Source organism: Bos grunniens, chromosome 5, assembly GCF_055505025.1.
Source record: "Bos grunniens cultivar Pamir isolate PY7600 chromosome 5, Bosgru_T2T1.0, whole genome shotgun sequence".
NCBI classification, from domain to species: domain Eukaryota; kingdom Metazoa; phylum Chordata; class Mammalia; order Artiodactyla; family Bovidae; genus Bos; species Bos grunniens.
In genome coordinates this window covers 74,906,054-74,926,031 of record NC_141169.1, presented here as the reverse complement: position 1 = coordinate 74,926,031, position 19,978 = coordinate 74,906,054, and the positions used below count along the sequence as shown (strand labels likewise).

Here is a 19,978-nt window from a genome sequence, read left to right as displayed (position 1 = left end):
AGAGCGGAGTCCCTAGGTGACACTGAGCAGTGGAAAAGTGAGAGTTTAACAACAACAACAAAAGGATCTTAAAGGTAACAGCATTTTCATTTGAAAAAACTAGAAGTTGAAGGCAGGGATGTGTTACAGAAATGTGAAAAGATAGAATGCTTAAACACAGGAAATATTTTAGAACACTGGATCAGTAGGTCTGGGTGTTGACAGAGGGCAGGCATACAAGTGAGCACTGCGGGGTCAGAAGTGAATCAGGAAGATTGACTAGGGAAGTGGTATAGCATTGGGCTGCCCCAGTTGGGAGCATTAGGAGTCATTCAGAATGAATTACAAAGGAATGAGAAAGTAATTGTTTGTAAGGGGCGTGTGGAATATTTGGACCAGGCTTAGCCATGCCAGATTTATCCAGCTGTCAGTTTCCAAAAAGCTGTCTGTGTCTGCCCTCCGACATTAGGGTGTGCTGTGGCCATGCTAATCCCCATTTTTTGTTTTATTTCAAATCACACACAGATAGAATCTGCAAACTGCTTCAGATCAAACAGGTCTGATTGTGTGTAAATACATATGTCCTTTTTAATTTTTATTATTAATGGTTGCTTCAGTTTTGCATTGGTGCATGGTTCAAAGCAATACACATCAGCTATCTCATGACTTCATATCTCCAAATGAATTATTTCTCCTCTTTTTTTGTTTGTTTGTTTGTGCAGTCAGCTGAAGAAATGTTAACATCTCACTCTAAATCTCTCAGTGGAGTCTCTGTTCCCTTCTCTGATATAACAGATGGGTTACTGCTTGTTATAATTATTAACATCGTGGTGTGGGCCAGGGCTCGGGCGGGCCAGATTGGCTCTTTCTCTGGGCTGGGAGGGCCAGTCGTTAGGGTCTGGAATGTTAACTCGAGTGGTGACTGACTGTTTCCGTAATACCAGGTCGTTGTGGCTGCACGCTCTAGTAATTGAGGCTGTGTACTTCACCGAGCTTGTGGTAGAGCCTAGGGCGAACCGCTGTCCCAAGAGAATGCTGGGATAGATAGAGTTAGCCAATCCGAGTCTGAACGTGGTGATTTTGCTGGTCGTTCTAGCTCCAGATGTTGGCATGCTTAGTTTTTAATGTGATTAATAAATGTGGCGCCATACCCCTTCCCCACGCCTGAACCCTGTCTCTCCTACCCCTTCCCCCACCCTTGTTCTTTTTGAAAAACCTAAGAAACAGCAATGAAGCCCTTGGTGTTTCAAACTGCACTTTGTTCTCATGTTCCATAAACAACTTCAGATTTGCTCATAGAAGTGAAAGTTGAGAAAATGGTTTCTCCGCCTGGATGCTTTATGCCTTCCAGCATCCAAACTGGAAATAAATATACCTGAATGTTCACTGGCTTATATTATGGTGAGACACATTGTTGAATAACCAATTGAAAGCACCATCAGAAATACTTTGGACTAAGAATACATCTAAGAGGAGTAAATCCGTGACATGTAATTTAGCTTGTGTAATGTGGGGGTAGTCATGGATGAAATTAACAAGTTAATTAGGATATTACTTCCTGTCCTAAAAGTAGATCCCTCCTCCTAAAAAAGCCTGTCTATAGCACCATTATCCTAAAGTAGTTAGAAGAGGAGACATGTGGAAATATTATCTGCTTTTTAAAAAAAAAAAAAAAAAAATTGATGTAGCTTCTTGAAATTCTCTTGACATTCTTCTTGAGCCTTTTGTTACCAATAAAATATTTGCATCTCTGTCCTGCTCCTGATTTTGAATGGCAAAAGGCCCTCATCAAGCTCAGGCTCCGGAGTCAGAGTTCACTTTGAGCAAAAGGAAAGGACTGGAGGTAGATTATCTGCATTCCCTTCTGGTTTGGAAGGAGCCTTCTTTGCCACAGCCTGATCCATTTAAAATTGACTTGATCAACAGTAACATTACCGCTTTGGGGGAGAATGGGTGCATGTATATATGTATGGCTGAATCCCTTCGCTGTTCACCTGAAACTGTCACAAATTGCTAATTGGCTATACCCCGATACAAAATAAAAAGTTCAAAAAAAATAAAACAATAGCATTGCCCCCAAGCCACTGAGGTTCCCCTGGTTTCTTGCAGGCTGAGGAAACCAAGAGGAAATGTCTATCAGTAACCTCATTCAGAACCTCTTTTCTTCCAGAATTAGTGCACTGCCGCTCAAATTTAATGATTGAATACAATCCCCAGTATATCTGACATACCAGGACTTACTGAGAATCTAGTTAGTATTTTTATGGGAACGTATACCTCTGCGCCATGGCATAGAACTTAAGTTTTTAGTTGTTTTACCCAGGTAGTGTACATTGGGCTTTAATTGCTTTTATTACCTTGACTTTTTCCATTTTTAGAGATTATTTTGGATTTTGAAGATCTGCTGAAGGGACAGACTTCCTGATGTCTTGTATGCCACATCACCCTCATTTACAAAGAGGTTTTCCTGAACATGGCCCTGCTTTAGACTTCACACAAGCAAACTTTAATTTTAAATACGTGGAACCATTTATAATGATACAGGAAAAGTGAACCTTCAAGATTCATACAAAGCTTAAAATCTCAACTACAATGATTAACATCTTGTTTTGTTTAACAGTTGGTTTTACTGTTTCATTTCTTCTTTAGAAGTTTTTTTTAAAAAGTGAAGGAAGGAGATACTTTAGTTTATAAATAATGTAGATACTTAGGCGTGTATGTATGACAGGGTGTATGTTGCAGCTTGGATATACGGCTCTACCCAAATCAGTCTGCCCTGCCTGTCCTGGTAGACCTGTCTAGAACTCAGAGGAAGCTTGTGGATCACATCTAGCCCCTGAGGGTTCTCCTGCCATGGCCCCATCCCATTACCAGTGTTGGTAATATTAATGAGAATTTTCTTATTTATATGAATATCTATGGAAAGATCTATAATTGAAACAATGTTCAAATCATTCACTTAAACAAGGAAGGAATAATACAAAACCACTGAAAACTAATCAGGGATTTTTTTTTTTTTTTTAATGTACATTTGCAGCTACTTCTGATGAATTTGAGGAGCATAAATTTAAAGAGCAGGAGTATACTTTACCCCGCAGTACAGTGTCTTCAGTTAGAGAAAGGATAAATTACGTAAGAAAGAAGCAAAAAGCTATAAGAAGAAATTACAGGTATTTCCAGAAAAAGATTTGGACAGAAATAAAAGTAGCAAGCTAGAAGCTACCTAGTAAGGTGGTTAAGAAGACCAGAGGTCCCATTAGAAAATGCTTGTTTTCAATCCTAAGAAACGATATAGAAAAATTCAAATTTTTTTTTGTAGACTTAGCAAAAATTGAACATTTGAAGAGATCGAAAGTAGAAAGCACAGGGCAGAAAGCTTCAGATGTCCATGAGAAACGGACATACTAATCTACGGAAATGAAACGGGCTGTGGCTCACTGCTGAGAAGCCCTCCAAGTGGACATAGTTATATTTTGCTATATCTGATGGAGCTAAGACAATAATATAAGTATACAACTGAATTAGGTTTAGGGAAAATAGATGAATTCTAAAAAGGTAAAGAAAAAGAAGGAAAATAGGGCTCGCCAGTTTTTCCAGTAGCCTGTCTCATGTGCCATTTGTTGTGATTATCTTTGAAATACTTTGTGAAGAAATACACGTGCTTCCCCCTGGCAGTAAAAACCTTTTGAGTATTCGATTCATCTAAACGGAGGTAAAATAGCAGGACAGGGGAATTGGAAGCTCTTTGGGACTAAGAGGATATTTGAACCCGTGGAAGAAAAGCTCCAGAGCCTGTTGTAAGCTTGGGACATAAGGATCCCCAAAGCTTTTAGGAAAGAAAAGCAAATGTGGTTAAATGCTTGGGGGAGGTGGGAAGGGCTTCTTAATCTATTTGAACCTAGCCCAAGGAGCCCCCAGCCCTTTGTAATCTGATGTGTCTGAGTCTGAAATATAGACTGAAGTTAGCATACTTTTTCTGTAGGGGGCCAAGTGGTAAAGCCTTTCGTCTTCATTGGCCATGCGGTCTGTGTTACAGCTAGTTTCAGAAACAGGTGGCAGACCACACTGGCCCACGTATGGAGGTTTGCCAACCCCTGGTCTGCACTGGTTCTTCCTTCTGAATGTCATTTGGTTGTCCTAGCCTCTTGGCAAACACACGAGGCCACGTGGAGCAGAGCGCTTGTATGGGCCCTTTCTCTATAAACTGCTGTCTTTCAGCAGTAGATCAGGTTGAGTATACGTCAGAGAATCTGAAGATAGCACATATAAACTTACATGTTTTAATTCTAAAGGTTCCATTTCCTGTCAGATAAAGTTCTCCCAACTTGCTGTAAATATTTTCCTTGCTGAAAGTTCCAACAAAGATAGATGCAAAATCATATATCTTCATTTAGGGGGAAGAGGGATAAATTAGGAGCTTGGGATTAAAACATACACACTATTATATATAAAAATAGATAACCAGCAAGGTCCTAGTGTATAGCACAGAGAACTCTACTTAATATCTTGTAATAACCTATACTAGGGAGGAATCCTAAAAAGAATAGATACTTAGATATATAACTGAATTATGTTATACCTGAAACTAACACCACATTGTACATCAACTATATTTTAATTTTAAAATATTTTTAATCATATTTTCACTTCTTAAATTTGAGAACAGGTACCCCAATGTAGTTTACTTATGTTACTACTACAAATTGCAAAACAAATCCCGGTCTTGGGCGGAGCTTAATTTTGCACTGAGGAGCAACATGCAGACTGATGCAGTTTGAAACACTCTCTCCCCACGTGTGTGTCTGTGTCCATGTCTGTCTCTGCGTCCCGTCTGTCTGTGTGTGGGCGGGTGTGTGTTCACCTGTCCCCCGGGGGGAGAGGTGTCTGTAAAGTGAGTTCTCTTCTCTCCTGTAGGGTGGGTACGCAGCCTACAGATATGCACAGCCCGCCACTGCGACCGCAGCCACCGCCGCTGCCGCCGCTGCAGCCGCTTACAGCGACGGGTAGGTGCTGAGGGAGGGCGAGCCCCGCTGCCTTGCGCCACCCCCTTCCCTGCCCGCACCCTTTCCAGAAGGGCACTTGGGCCACGGGGCTGCTGCTGAGCTGAGTTTTCTGCAGGCCTTCTCCCCAGACCCTGCCCCACCAGAAACCCACCAGCTCAGACCCTTCCCTCCCTCTTGTTCTTAGGCCCTTCTGGCTCTGACCCCGGTTTCCCGCTCCCTCATCACCAACGCCCTTCTTTTCCGTTTTATAGACCTACTTCAGAGATTTTCAGTTCCTGCCTTTAGGAGCAGACAGATTTTTTTTCCATTCTGCTAGTTTCCTAATAGCATTCCAAGACCAGGTTACTCACAAATCCTTAGACAGTCAAACACACTTTTAAGTTTTTGTGTTTTTTGTTTGATTACTGTCTTTTCTTTCTCTTTATCCCTGATTGGATTTCTTTTTCCAGTTATGGCAGGGTGTACACAGCCGACCCCTACCATGCCCTTGCCCCTGCCGCTAGTTACGGAGTTGGCGCTGTGGTAAGTAGATGTGCCATTTTTTATTCTTTAAACATTTTACTTCTGACTTTTACCTACAGATTATAGAAGATCTAGGGAGGTAATAAAGTCAGCCCTGTTTCCATTGCCAAAGTATTAAATCCAGTAGGACTACCTGTAAATTTCACGTGGCTCCTTTGTGTGCTCATGTGAGCTCCCTGCCTGGGTAAAGACAGCAGAAACGAGACTGCTGGTTTATGTTGCCTCAGATGTTAGATGCATGCCTGAGCAGGGTTTTACTAATAGGTGTTAGCTAAGACTTGGGGACATAGGACTCTAGTTTTCAGAAAACTTTACCTGTTTCAAATGCAGATGCCAAAAGATGTCCCTATTCTTAAGCCTTCCAGTAGATAGTAATAGAAATCACCAAGCAGTTGCCTTCCAAAGATACTTTATTAGTAACATTTGTGGCAAAATACAATATTTTCTTAGAAGTATACAAAGCATCCATAGAGCTCATCTAGAATAATCCCCCAGGACACCTCCAGGTCCAGTGACCAGGACTTACTGGGTTCAGCAGTGGCCGGTCCACAGAGATACCACCTCGTACCAGAGCTTCTCTTGCCATCTTCAGTGCCACCAGGCAAGGGCCTGGGAACACAGGGGACCATGTCTGAGAGGGACACAGATGATGGGTCCCAGTTAAGACTTAAAGGATGTTCGAGAGCCTGCCATTTTCCACACTGAATCTACTGATGAGGATCTGTAGGAGGAAGTAATAGGGACTGGGTAGGGGAGGGGGAGGTGTCAGAATTGAGGTAGGAACATAAAATATAAAGAAAGGGATGGGAATCCCTCAGGTTTTATTTAGTGTCCAAATATTATAAATCCTATACCAAAAGAATGATCCAAGGAGTGATACGGTCCTAAGGAACTTTTGATTGAAAAAGATAAATCATTTGATAATGATTAAAAGAATAAAGTCCAGCTAAAACCCCAGCTATATATACGTATACATATATATAGATAGATAGATAGATAAAAATCGGTACGTCAAGAAACAACCTGGTTGTTTTTATAAATGACTGAGGCAGTAGGCTTTATCCACCTCAGGTTTAAATCCAGCACCATCTCAAGCATGGGATGTGACAGTGATAGTGATCAGAAGTACCGTGCTCCCCATTGTCAGGTAATGGGAGGAAGGTAAAGTCAGCAATCTGCTTTAGGCCACAATTATGGTGAAATAATCCAGGTAAATAGACACATGCTTTTCAAAATCCACCTGTTTACAGACCTGGTTTTAAACTGCACAGAGTTTCTCTTCTGTGCTAATTCGTGTAAATAATGAAATGAATTGTTATGATCCCCTCCCCTTGAGAATATCAGGTCGGCAATAAATATTTGGGTCCCGATTGGAGCATTTTAGAGACAGAAGTTGGTTTCCTAACCTCATGCACTAGACACTATCTAACCAGTTGCTCTGAAGCTTCTAAGGAAGCTGTTTTTCCAAATCCCTTCTCAGGACATATGTTTTCTTTCATAATGCTTCTCTCATCAACCTTTGAATAATTTTTGTGTCTTTAATTACTGCAGGCGAGTTTATACCGAGGTGGCTACAGCCGATTTGCCCCCTACTGAAGTGACGTGAGACCCCTGCAAGTGGGACAGCCCCCCAGTTCATGAGGCCTGGCTATTGCAATATTTACTAGTAGAGGAACTCTATAGCAAGATGAAGAGGAAAAACAAACAAACAAACAAAAAAAAAACACAAAAAAAGAGAGAATACTTTTTTATACCTCACTATGTTCTTTGAATATGTATTTTTCCTTTAAATTTCTGCCTTTAATTCTTTTGTTCCAAAGATTGTGCATTTTTTTCTTTTTTTTTTTTCTTTTTTTTTTTAACTGTGGTAAAAAAAAAAAATGCATTTCCATGTCTGTATGTCCGTGCTTAGCTTATTCTATCGGTCACGGAAGAGGCAGTTAATGAGGAAGGAGAGACATTAGGAGCTGATAAATGCATCTGATCAGAAATCAGCAGACAGGATTACCAAAGTGAATCTGGTGCTGACTGGCTGGGGGACAAGCAGAAGTAGAAGAGACCTCTCTGCAACAGGATATCCTTCTAGTCTTCTGAGTTTCTGGTCTTTGGCAGGTCATTCTGATTGGCTGTGGCTGGAATCCACATGCTAATAGATGATAGGAATGTGTGCTTGCAAAGCAGGAGAATCATAAAGACACTTTCCTCTCCTCTTCCCTCCTGTCTTCTCCATTCTTTTTATAATCATCTTAACATGCACAGCCTGAGATAGTTGGCATGGTTTTTGGAATTATAGTATTAATATTTCCAAACATGCGCTCAGACTGTGGATAATAAACACCTCATTAGGCATCCGGTCTCCAAATGAACTCTGGAGTCTGAGAAAGATCATTCTTTTCTTTGCTGTAAACCCTAGCGTTCCTGCTGGGCTTCTTCCCTTTCTTTGAACCACCGCTTAGCTCATCTCTCCGTTTACTAACACCCTGCTCCCATGTCCTCAAGATTCAAGAATTTAGGACCCAGGGATAGAAGAATAAATAGCCAGTGGCCAGATTTCCCCAGAGGTCTGGGCATGGCTTGCAGGCTAGAAGTCCAAATTGTCGAGTGCCACTGAAGAGGATGAGGGCAAGAAAAAGGATGTTAGATGATGTCTGACAAGGTGCCCTGATATTCCCAGTCTTTCTCTTGCATCAGAAAGTCAGCACAGAGTGTAAAACATGTAACATAGGCTCTGTTGGCAAAAGATAAAGCACCGAGCCCTAGATCAACTGTCCCTGGAGGTTTGGTGAGCAGGGCGTATAAGGGCAGGCAAAGGCACTTTGTACGAGCTCCAAAGCCATAGGACTTTTCATCTTCCAGAGCCTGTACGAGTCACTTCTCTGTCCACAGTCTGGAGCCGTTACGGCCATTTCACCCAGCTTCTCATTATCCTCCAAAGACAGCCAGCTGAGCAGCTGGACCACTTGGTATTCGTGAACACTACAGGACATGAAACCGAAGCCCCTGAGGCTGCTCCCCTCCCTCCTGTACAGGAAGGAGGGTCTGAAATGGCCAGGACCTCACATGTTGCCAGAAAGAGCCACTCATGTGGCCACATAGTGAGTCCCTGCTACACTACCCGGCTTCAATTTTCTGTCTGTTATCAGGGCAGGGGGGCTGTGCTTCTCTTCTAGCTATTAGCTGTTAAAGGCAAGGGTCCTGCAGTATTTCCAAAAGGAAGGCATTAGCAAATGGAAAAGCACGGTCCATTTGGCTCCCTGGTCTATTCACATTGGTACTAGGGTGACCTTTCACCCGTGGGATAGCTGCTAAAGGGAGCAATTCAGAGACATGGAGCTTCTGGTTTGTTATGGGTTTGTTTTGGTTTGTTGTTTTTTTGTTGTTGTTGTTTTAATTTCTTTTTTTTTTACTCCTGCCTCCACACATGTTCTTTCCTGATCCTGATTCTTGTCCCTGAATTAAAATAACTGACGTATGACAGCATCAAGCATTCTTTGTAAGCAGAGGGATCTGTCTTTGGGTGGGGTGCGGGGGGGGCTGACCTGTCATGTATAATACATATCTTCTCCCCCTTCAGAATCCTTTCTCTCCTAATAACTGGGAGAGAGGCTTCCCTGAAACCAGGGGAGACATCAAGGAAGCTAGAGGCCTCGATGCAATCTTACTGATTCTGGGGAGGAACGCACGATTAGAGTACGCCAGACTGCCCAGTCCGTTGGCCATTTTCTAAGGGTTCTCCTCCCCAAGCCAAAGTTTGGTTTGTTGCTGTTAAGACAATTTTTCTTGTGTGTATATAAGTATTTCAGTTCGGGGTGGGGGAATGGGATGTGGGGCTTTCACAGTCCGAGGGACTGGGGGCAGAGAGGATTTTTCTTTCTTTCGCTTTTGTTTTGAGGGAGAGCTTTTACTGACTAAAGAATCTGAGAGAAATGTTGTGTCCTGTTCATACAGGGGCCATTCTAACAAATGGTGAGCCACTGCTTCAGTGGAGACAAGGCCAGATTCTAAATAGTTGTATCCATGGCAGAAGAGAACAGGGCAGTGAGTTTAAGGATTTTCTTTTCTTTTTTCCAGAAAGAGGGAATAGTGATGGGAAAGGCAGGGAAGGCAGCTTCTACAGCCCTTTTTAAAAGAGGCAGAGGCCTGAGCTTTCGTACATTTCAGTTCAGCTGGCTCTGGCTGAGGATGCGGTAGGCAAGCTCTGTGTTTTCCAGTGGGCCTCTGCTGTACTTCCAGGGATGGTGTTAACACTGCTTCCTTCAGCTCCCTTTACTAAGAAAGACTAAATCGTTATTAAAGGGCCTTTGGTTTTCAGTGTCAGCGCTGACTGGGGCTCTTGAAGCACCTCAGTTTACTGGCATCAACCTGCCCCATCAGCTTCTGAACTTTGAGACTCCACACAGGCAGCTTCATCAGAGGCAGGTTCCTCAAACCATCAGTGCTTGTTTCTTCCTGACTTTCGTTCCCAGTGGACTCAGAAACAAAGTCAGAAGAGAGTTGGCATCTCGTGAGTTTGTTAGAGGATGCTGGTGGATAAGTCTAGAAAACTTACCCATGCTGAGTTACGTGAATGACTTCAACTGTAGGTCACCATGTAGACTTCTATACCACACTTCTTACTCTTAGAAGCCGGGCTCCTTCCAGGAATCCTCTAGTAAACACCTTTAGCTGAATATCCGTCTTTCAGCCCAGAGAGCTGTCCTCAGAGCTTCTCCAGAACCCATTATATTACGTAATTCAGCTCCCACTGACCCTGATCAGCTGTTGCGATTTGTCATTTTTAAGGCTCTCAGGTTTTACAAAACCTACCGGCACCATCCTCCTCCAGCAGCCATGGGTGGAATTGAGCCAATATTATCTTTCCTTGAAAAAGAAGGGAACTGGGGCTCAGCTCTTAGTTTCAGGGGAGCTAGTGGGCTCTATTCAGTAGAAATCAATGATAGCAGCTTTTCCTGCAAGTGACTCCTCAGGGGCTGAACTGCTCTTAGTTTAGGTTCTACTTCCTAGAGTTCTGGCAGAGAAGTTTGAGTCATCGCCACCTTCTAACTAGTCACATAGCTTCCAGATAGGAGGGAGGTGTGAACCCGAGGCAGGAGCACCCTCCAGGTCTATCTGTGAAGGGCTGGGCAGCTCCCTTCGCTCTGGCAGGAGGATGAGCCCAGCGAGGACAGGGCAGAGCCGTAGGGAGGGGAAGGGGGAGCCCCGGGGACCACCCCCTTCCACCAAGCCCGCCGCTTCTCTGCTGCTTGCAACCCCCTATAGCACAGTACCATGTGCAAAATCACAGACTTGTTTCCCCCAGGAGATAGGAGGAAAGGGACTTTGGTGGGTGGGGAAGGGATAGTGGTGTTTTAAAAGCATAAGTTACTGTTTGCACTGTTTTAAGATAGGAAAAAAAAATATTTAGTGGGCAAGGTGAACATCCAACGTAAGCTTGTGTGTTTTTCTTTTGTCATGCTCTTGAAAATGTTTGACCGTTTGTAGTATCCACCGGTGAAGCCTGATGCTCTGTTGCATAAAACACTATTTTTTTGGAAATGTTACTGTCTGAAAGCCTCTTCCCTCCCTTTCCCTTCTCCTGTGTTCTTCCTTCATCCTCGCCTGACTGATCAACCAGGCAGTAGCCATCAGGAGCTGCAGCGAGGAGCAGGGCCCTTTCCAAGTAGACTCTGGGTGTCCTCAGCCGGGGGGTGCCCTCTGGTCCAGTGGCTGCCGTCGAGTCCCTGGCCCCCATCTTTAAGGCTTCCAGACCAGGCCACAGCAAATTCTCCAATTCCCAACTCCAGTGCACTAGGAAGGAGGAGCCGAGGGGGCCAGGGGAGCACTCACACAGAGCCCGTGGGCCCGCGGCCACAGCAGCTGAGTTCTCCACGTTACCAGAACTGTAGCCAGTTACAGCTTACTCAGGAAAACGGTCGATCCTTCAGCCATGGTAGTGCTGGTTGGCAGGGCTTGGTAACGGAGAGAACGGCTCATCGGCCACCACTCAGACCTGGCCTTGAAGGGGACCGCCAGCTGGAGGGGCCCCGCCTAGCAGTGACTCACACACCAGCCGGTGTGGTGAGGGCTTAGCTCACACCCGCCAGCAAAAAGGGAACAGCAATTCTCTTTTCTCCCCGCGACCCCGCACCCCCACTCCCCACTCCTGTTACCAATGCCAGATTCCCAGGGGGTACATACGTTTTTGAATTTTTTAAAAAATGTCTTTTGGTTTGGTTTTTCTGGGGACCGATGAGTGCTTTAAGCAGCATCAATACCCCGCCAGGCCCCCAGCTTCTTCATTTTTTTTTTGTATTTTTCTGTTCACAGTATTTTGTGTGTGTGTGTGCAAAGTTTTGGCAGCTCATTTTGGCTGTATTATATATCGAGTGATGAATTGATCCTTTCTTTTTTCCCCCTACGGGATATTAATTGTTTTCTCCTTGTGTTATAATCCTGCTTGTGAACAGCTGGAGCAAACCTGGGGCTGACACACTAAGCTAGGGCTGCAGAGTGCTGAGAGAGCCGGGCGGGTTGGCTTGTCCCCGACAGGCTGACCCACCTGAGTCTCTGAGCTTTTCAGTCCAAATCTCTGCAAGGCTAAAATCGCCAGCAAACCTCCCCTCTTCTCCCCGCTCCCCGTGGCAGGGACGGAAACATCCCTACTTGCAGTTTCTCAGGCCCCCTCCCAATGCCATGGCAAAACAGGTACCTGCAGGGCACGGGGGCCTCCCATGGGATGCTTGCATAATCCACCGCCTGGCCTTTTCTCCCTCCCCTCCCTGCCCCCCGGAATCACTTCCTAGGACACCCGAGCTGCTTGCCCAGGGTCCTGTTTCCCTGCCAACTCCAGAGAAGCACCCAGGGCTTTGTGACAGTCTCTAATCCCTCCCCTCTCGTTAAGAATCATATTGTATAGTAGCTTTTAGACCATACAGTATTCATTGGGTTACTCCTATTATTATCAAGTAGCTGGAATTGTGAAGGTCGGAGTAGTTAGATCTTTAGCTTTGATTCCTTATTTTTTTTTTTGTATTACTATCCATGTGTATAAATTATTGATCATGTTGCTGGCTTTTATAAACTCTAAGCAAAGGAAGAGCACTGCCTCTGCCTTTGCAAATGGTAATGAAGCACTGTTTTTAAATAAAAGAGAGAAACACCATTCTCCTGCCTGCGTGTGTTGATCCTCAGCAATCCTGCTGTTGCCTCCCCCTGAGGCTCCAAAGATAGAGGTTGGATCCGAATTCTAAGATGGAAAAAGGCAAGCAGCAAATGCAGTGCTCCCTGAATGACAGGCCTGCTCTCCAGCCCCTTGCTGTCTTCCTGTCTCTCCCTCTGAAATTTCCCCCTTCCCTTCTTGCTCCTCCATCCTCTCCAAGTGTCCCTGCTGCCACCCTCGCCTGCTTTGGAAACTGCCACCTCTCCCCTGGCTCCCTGGCTGCCATGCAAGCTCCCGAGCCTTTTCCTTCTTCCCTGGGCTTCCTCAACCACCCTTCCTTAGAATTCGATTCAGAAACCTGAGAGACTCGACCTCGTGGTTTTCAGCCAAGGCAAGCATTATCAGCATGGCCTCCCAAGAAGACATGCTCATGCTCATCCCACTGTGACCTCCAACACTATTGAGGGTGAGCCTGTTCAGCTGATGGAGGAAGCTGAGTTAAGACCAGCAGGCCCTGAGTTGGTCCTCTGTTTTTGGAAAAGCATTTTTGATATATTATCTATTTCCAATTTGTAAAACTAATTCACACCATAGGAAATCAAAGGAAAAAAGGAACCAAATGACCTCTAAATAACCATAGCTTCCCTGCTTCCCTTCAGTGGTAAAGAATCGGCCTGTAATGCAGGAGATGCAGATTCGATCCCTGGGTCAGGAAGATCCCCTGGAGAAGGAAATGGCAGCCCACTCCAGTATTCTTGTCTGGGAAATCCCATGGATAGAGGAGCCTGGCGGACTGTAGTCCACGGGGTCACAAGAGTCGGACACAACTTAGCAACTAAACAGCCACCACCATAGCTGCAGTGTGACCTTGCTCAGCTTCCTTGCGAGGTTTTGTTTTCTCTTCTGTACTCCCAGGTTTGAAAGATGTGTTTCCCCTGGTTAGGTTCTAAGTGAGAAAGTGCATATACAACGTTCACCCTGCTTTGTCCACCATACTTGCTAAAATAAACATTTTCCATGTGAATCCAGTTAATGGCTCTCGTGAACATCCTCTTGATCACTACACTGTGGTCTCTCCAGTGGACGAATGGTTTGTATTTAACAAGTCTTGACTCCTAGTGTTGGAACGTTTCAACTGTGTCCAATTTTTCATGGTTCTAAATTCCACTGAGATAAAGGGATAACTGTCTCTCAGTAACGGCTTCTCAAATTGCTGACTTTTCCTCTCAGGGTACCAGGAAAGTAGATCAGATCTCAGCAGTGCTGCGGGCTGTGATGAGAGATGGGGCGGGGGCAGGGCAAGGAAGGGTGTAGACCAGTCGCAGAGCATAGTTGATTTTAAAGGATTTTTTTTTTCATTTTAGTCATAAATACACTGTGTGGTTTTATACAATTTGGAAAATGTGTTCTGAATGTGTCCCAATGTCAGTTGAATTTCACATGAATATTTAGGTCTTCTTGGTCTCCAGCCCCACTTATACACACCGAAAATCTGGCCTCTGACAAACTTTCCTTCCATCCCAGGTGTTCCTGGTGTCCCCAGGGGCGATCAGGAACCATGGCAGATCTGCCTGTATTCCACTGCTGGGAGCGTCTTTGCGGGCATAGTCAGACTGGCATTCTGCCAATGGCACACAAGGTTTTCATGGGACAGGGTAACTAGGACATAGAGGAGAAGGCAGTAGTGTGTTCAATTCTGTAGCGTCGCTGCCGTCTCCCTGAAGGTTCACGTGCTTGCCCAGGGATTACAGGGCTGGGTGAGGTAATGCTCTCCCTTCATGGACCCTGTTCTTGTCTGCCCACTTCACAGCTGGATCTGGTTTGATGCCCAGCACAGAGGTACTTAATTAACACGTCTGCATCAAATAACGTAATGAACGGCCCCGCTGGCTGGAAATGCATGTAGGTAATGGGCAGAGAGTGCTCAGTGAGGTGACTGGCAAAGGCCCAGGCCCAGGAGTCCATGTGGTGAAAACAATGGCAAGGCACCAGCTTCTCACCCTCAGGTACTCCCTCCCCTCCCCCCAGAGCCCGCCCATCCCAGGAGAAGATGCCCCTTGAGGGGCTCCCACAGCACCCCATCCCCCTTGGCGTCCCCTTGTTCCTACCACTTAACCTCTCCTGTTAAAAGCTTACCTGGGGTGTGTACCCCTACCGAGCCTCCAGTGCCAGTAGAACAGAGACTATTTTCTCCCATAATGTCTTCAGTGCCCTGTGGGACCTGCCCTAAGCTTGTGCTCCGTGACAGGCAAGGGAAGAGACCAGCAAGACCCTTTAGAAGATGAATCCTGTGTCTCATGATTTACTCCCCAAATCTGCCCCCTGGTTATTAAGAAGCTAGAACATGTATCCACAGAGTAGAAGTATATTATGCTGTAGAGTCAGAAAAAAAGGACCTCATGCCTTAATGCAGCAGTTCCCAAACTCAACAGAATTACTTGCAGACCTTTGAAAACCTCCCACGCCAAGTCATGTCGCAGATCAATGAAATCCCTATCACTGGAAGTAAGACCCACCCACTCATCAGTATTTCTTAAAGCCTTGCCAGGTGATTCCAACATTTGGGAACATGTCCTTAAATCCTTGGCTCCTCTCACAGTTCAGTTCAGTTAGTCGCTCAGTTGTGTCTAACTCTTTGCTACCCTGTGGACTGCACCACACAAAGCTTCCCTGTCCATCACCAACTCCCAGAGCTTACCAAAACTGATGTCCATCATGTTGGTGATGCCATCCAACCATCTCATCCTCTGTCATCCCCTTCTGCCTTCAATCTTTCCTAACATCAGGGTCTTTTCCAGTGAGTCAGTTCTTTGCATCAGGTGGCCAAAGTATTGGAGTTTCAGCTTCAGCAACAGTCCTTCCAATGAATATTCAGGACTGATTTCCTTTAGGATTGACTGGTTGGATATCCTTGCAGTCCAAGGGACTCTCAAGAGTCTTCTCCAACACCACACTTCAAAACCATCAATTTTTTAGCACACAGCTTTCTTTATAGTCCAACTCTCACATCCATTCATGACTACTGGAAAAACCATAGCTTTGCCTAGACGGACCTGTGTTGGCAAAGTAATGTCTTTGCTTTTTTAGCATGCCGTCTAGGTTGCTCATAGCTTTTCTTCCAAGGAGCAAGCATCTTTTAATTTCATGGCTGTAGTCACCATCTGCAGTGATTTTGGAGCCCAAGAAAATAAAGTCTGTCACTGTTTCCATTGTTTCCCCATCTATTTGCCATGCAGTGATGGGACCAGATGTCATGATCTTGGTTTTTTGAATGTTGAGTTTTAAGCCAACATTTTTACTGTCTTTCACTTTTATCAAGAGGCTCTTTAGTTCTTCTTCACTTTCTGCCCTGAGGGTGGTGTCATCTGCATATCTGAGTTTATTGATATTTCTCCTGGCTGGCAATCTTGATTCCAGCTGGTGCTTCATCCAGCCCAGCGTTTCGTATGATGTACTCTGCATATAAGTTAAATAAAGCAGGGTGGCAATATATAGCCTTGACGTACTCCTTTCCCGATTTGGAACCAGTCTATTGTTCCATGTCCAGTCACAGGCCTCATTTAATTAAAATCTGTTGAATGAACAAATGAATGAGGAAAGAGGGAAGGGGGAGGGGCAAAAAACAGGGAGGGGATTAAGGAGAACAAACAATAATTTATGTATAAAATAAATAACATACGTGGAATGTTGTACAATACAGGGAATACAGCCAATGTGTTATAATAACTATAAATGGAATAGAATCTTCAAAAACTGTGAGTCAATGTATTGTATTTGCGCAACTTACATTCTATTGTTCATTGGCTATGTTGTTGTTGTTCAGCTGCCCAGCCATGTCCGACTTTGTGAGCCCATGGACTGCAGCATGCCAGGCCTCCCTGTCCCTCACTATCTCCCAGAGTTTGCCCAAGTTCATGTTCATTGCCTCAGTGATGCCATCCAGCCATCTCATCCTCTGACACCCTCTTCTGCCCTCAATCTTTCCCAACATCAGGGACTTTTCCAATGAGTCGTCTGTTCGCATCAGATGATCAAAATACTGGAGCTTCAGCTTCAGCATCAGTCTTTCCAGTGAGTATTCAGGGTTGATCTCCCTTAAGATTGATACATTGGCTATACTTCAATTTTTTAAAAAGGCTAAGTTAGCATTTTCTTTGGGACATCTCCATACACCTAGAAGTTTAGCCCCTTTCCACCCTACATCATAGAGCTCATCTGCACATAGATGGCAAAGAGACATTAACTCCCCTGCCACTGTTGGTGAGGGTATCTGGACCACTTTCACGAGGAGAACTGGGATACTGCATCCAGGCTGTTTGAGAATGTTGCAGCTGGCCCATGATCCTCTCTGCAGGCCCAACACAGAAGATAAGTGCTTATCTATCATATTTGCACCATCAGTGAATGCCACCTTCCCCATCACAAAGGAAAAAGCTGGTCCCAAGGGCAAGGTGACTTCCCCTAGATTACAAACCAAGTAGTAATGGGATTAGCCTAAGAACCTAGGATTCCAGCTTCCAAGAAGCCTCCCCCGCCCCTTAGTTTCTGTCTGTTTCTCTCTGGTTAACCCATCTTTTATTACAGAGATTTCACTCCAGAATGCTGAAGGGTAGAGGGCAAATTATTTTTCCTCCCCAACACAGGCAGGGTTGCATAGTTATCCTTGTTTAAAGACTCTTCTGTTGCACTTTTTGTTGCTCAGAAATCACTTTAAATATATTTTCAATATAATTAAAGATCCACTCCTAAGACCACAATATAACTCTTGATTTTATTCATTTATCTGTTTTTCCAATGCATATTCTTTTCCTCATGACTTTTATTACATACTTATCATTTTGTGTCTTTATTTTATTTTGCCACGCTGCATATCTTGTGGGATCTTAGTTCCCTGACCAGGGATCGAATCTGGACCCCAGCAGTGAAAGTTCCAAGTCCTAACCACCAGACCGCCAGGGAAGTCTCTGTATGTCTTATTTTTAAATGTAGTAATATTATAAAACAAGTATTTTTCATATTGCTACACAGTTGTCATGAGGATATTTTTGATGACTCTGTGCTGTTTCAGCAAGAGAGGATGTACCTTTGTGTTTATAGAAACACTCCTTTATTGTGGCCCGTTGGGATATTCAGGTTTTTTATAAAATGGCACTGATTCTGTCCTGGTTGATGTCTCCACTCTGACCAGTGACCAGGCCAGTGGTCAACTCCTCGTCCCCCTGTTTTCTAGCTTCGTGCACTTCTGTGAACAATGACACCCATGCAGGGGCTGGGGACAGCTTATCTTTCTAGTTAAACTTGATGCAGGAAGTTATTTGCTGTTGTATTTGTAAATGTGGGCCATTGGGAAGATTTCAGTATATCAGTTCAGTTCAGTCTCTCAGTCGTGTCCGACTCATTGCAACCCTATGGACTGCAGCATGCCAGGCTTCCCTGTCCATCACCAATTCCCAGAGCCAGCTTAAACTCATGTCCATAGAGTCAGTGATGCCATCCAACCATCTCATCCTCTGTCGTCCCTTTCTCCTCCCACCTTCAATCTTTCCCAGCATCAGGGTCTTTTCCAATGAGTCGATTCTTCGCATCAGATGGCCAAGTATTGGAGCTTCAGCTTCAGCATCAGTCCTTCCAATGAATATTCAGGACTTATTTCCTTTAAGATTGACTGGTTTGATCTTACGGTCCAAGGGACTCTCAAGAGTCTTCTCCAACACCATAGTTCAAAAGCATCAATTCTTTGGCATTCAGCTTTCTTTATGGTCCCAACTCTCACATCCATATATGACTACTGGAAAAACCATAGCTTTGACTAGATGGACCTTTGTCACCAAAGTAATGTCTCTGCTTTTTAATATGCTTTCTAGGTTGGTCATAGCTTTTCTTCCAAGGAGCAAGCATCTTTTAATTTCTGTATATAGTGTGATTAATAATAGTCTCCTGGTATGGCCTCCCCAGGGTTTCTCGTTTAAATTTTTCATTTAAAATTTGTTGCTTCTTTACATTTGTGCTAACATTATTTCCTTGGTACTTTGAATTGTTTTGAAGCTACTATGAATAATATCTTATAATGTCATGTTTTCTAACTTGTTTTGTTACTCTGTAGAAATAGTATTCATTTTAAATACTTCCCTTGTGCTTTGCTGAATTTTTACTAATTATAATAACTATGAAATGAATATTCCATGAATACCTAATACTGGTTTTCTTTTCTATTTTTTAATATTTATTTTTCTTATTTTGGTTCCATACCTTATTGGGTTAGCTTGATTCCTAAATTATTTAATTTTATGAAATTGACTCCAGTATTGTTGGCAACTGGTTTACAAAAACTACTTTTCTTCATGAAAAGGCAGTATGTTTTATTTCTAGATTTGTATAAGGATTAGGTACTGAATTTTCAGACTCCAATGAGATAACCATAATTTTCCTTTCCTATTTAGCCCATGAATATAGTATATTATGTGCATAAATTTCCATATATCAAATTTTCCTTATAGTTCATGAAAACCTCAACTTTGTTATTGCAGAATTTTGCAACAGTATGTTATAGATTTTATTTTCTAGCAGTATGTTTAATATGTTCATCTTAGAGCCACAAATGATAATAAGTTGTCTTTCTTGGTAATCAAGGTTTAGTATTACTGTTATACTTGCTTCATAAAAATGAACTCAGTAGCATGTTATGTTTTCTATTTCTGGGACAATTTTCCTAACATGAAAACTGCTTATTTTCTGAAAGCTTAAAAAAACTTACAGACTTGCTTAGGTTCGCCACATCTTTGTGGGACACTTTTTATTTTTTTTATGATTTTAGTGTGATTCATAAATGTGACTCCATTTCTCTTCCCCACTCCTGAAACCTGGCTCTCCCACCCTGTCTCCAAGCCTATTCTCTTTTAAAGACTTAAGAAGTAATAACAAAACCCTTGACATTTCAAACTGCACTTGGTTCTCATTTTCTGTAAATAGGTATTTCTCATGTCCATTGAAAAGGTGTTTTACCAAAGAAATACAATGGCCGATAAATACATGAAAAGATACTTAACATCATTAGTCTGCCCAAAAATGCAATTTAGACCTCAGCAAGACCCCATTTTTTTTTACCACTTTGGCAAAAGTAAAAAGAATGAAAGTGACCTATGTTGCTGAGAAAGAAAGAGCAGAGTGTCCCCTCTTAAACACTTGTGGGAACATAAAATGATATAATTTCTGGAACGGTGATCACAGCATAAAAAGTACATATGCCTGAACGACAACACCCTCCCTCTAAAAATTCATCCTGCAATGGCATACACAGAGAAACACATATAAGGATGTCCACCAGTTTCTTGACGTA

The 19,978-nt window shown here is 43.6% G+C and overlaps 2 protein-coding genes across 51 annotated transcripts in view; one reads left to right on the top strand and one right to left on the bottom strand.

The window, feature by feature from the left end:
- The window catches only part of RBFOX2 (RNA binding fox-1 homolog 2), a 293,258-nt gene extending 280,613 nt beyond the window's left edge, over positions 1-12,645 (top strand). For 36 of the 50 annotated variants that reach the window (XM_086401256.1, XM_086401253.1, XM_086401255.1 and 33 more), the window contains 3 exons: positions 4,894-4,982; positions 5,432-5,504; positions 7,056-12,645. In XM_086401256.1, coding sequence (XP_086257382.1) covers positions 4,894-4,982; positions 5,432-5,504; positions 7,056-7,110 — 217 coding nt within the window. In that variant the 3' untranslated portion in view covers positions 7,111-12,645. Of the gene's footprint in view, positions 1-504; positions 537-4,893; positions 4,983-5,431; positions 5,505-7,055 lie in introns of all 50 variants that reach the window. The other 14 variants (XM_086401254.1, XM_086401250.1, XM_086401237.1 and 11 more) reach the window with 1 other exon arrangement.
- The window catches only part of LOC147372418 (apolipoprotein L6-like), a 43,981-nt gene that overhangs the window by 2,164 nt on the left and 21,839 nt on the right, over positions 1-19,978 (bottom strand). The window lies entirely within an intron of this gene.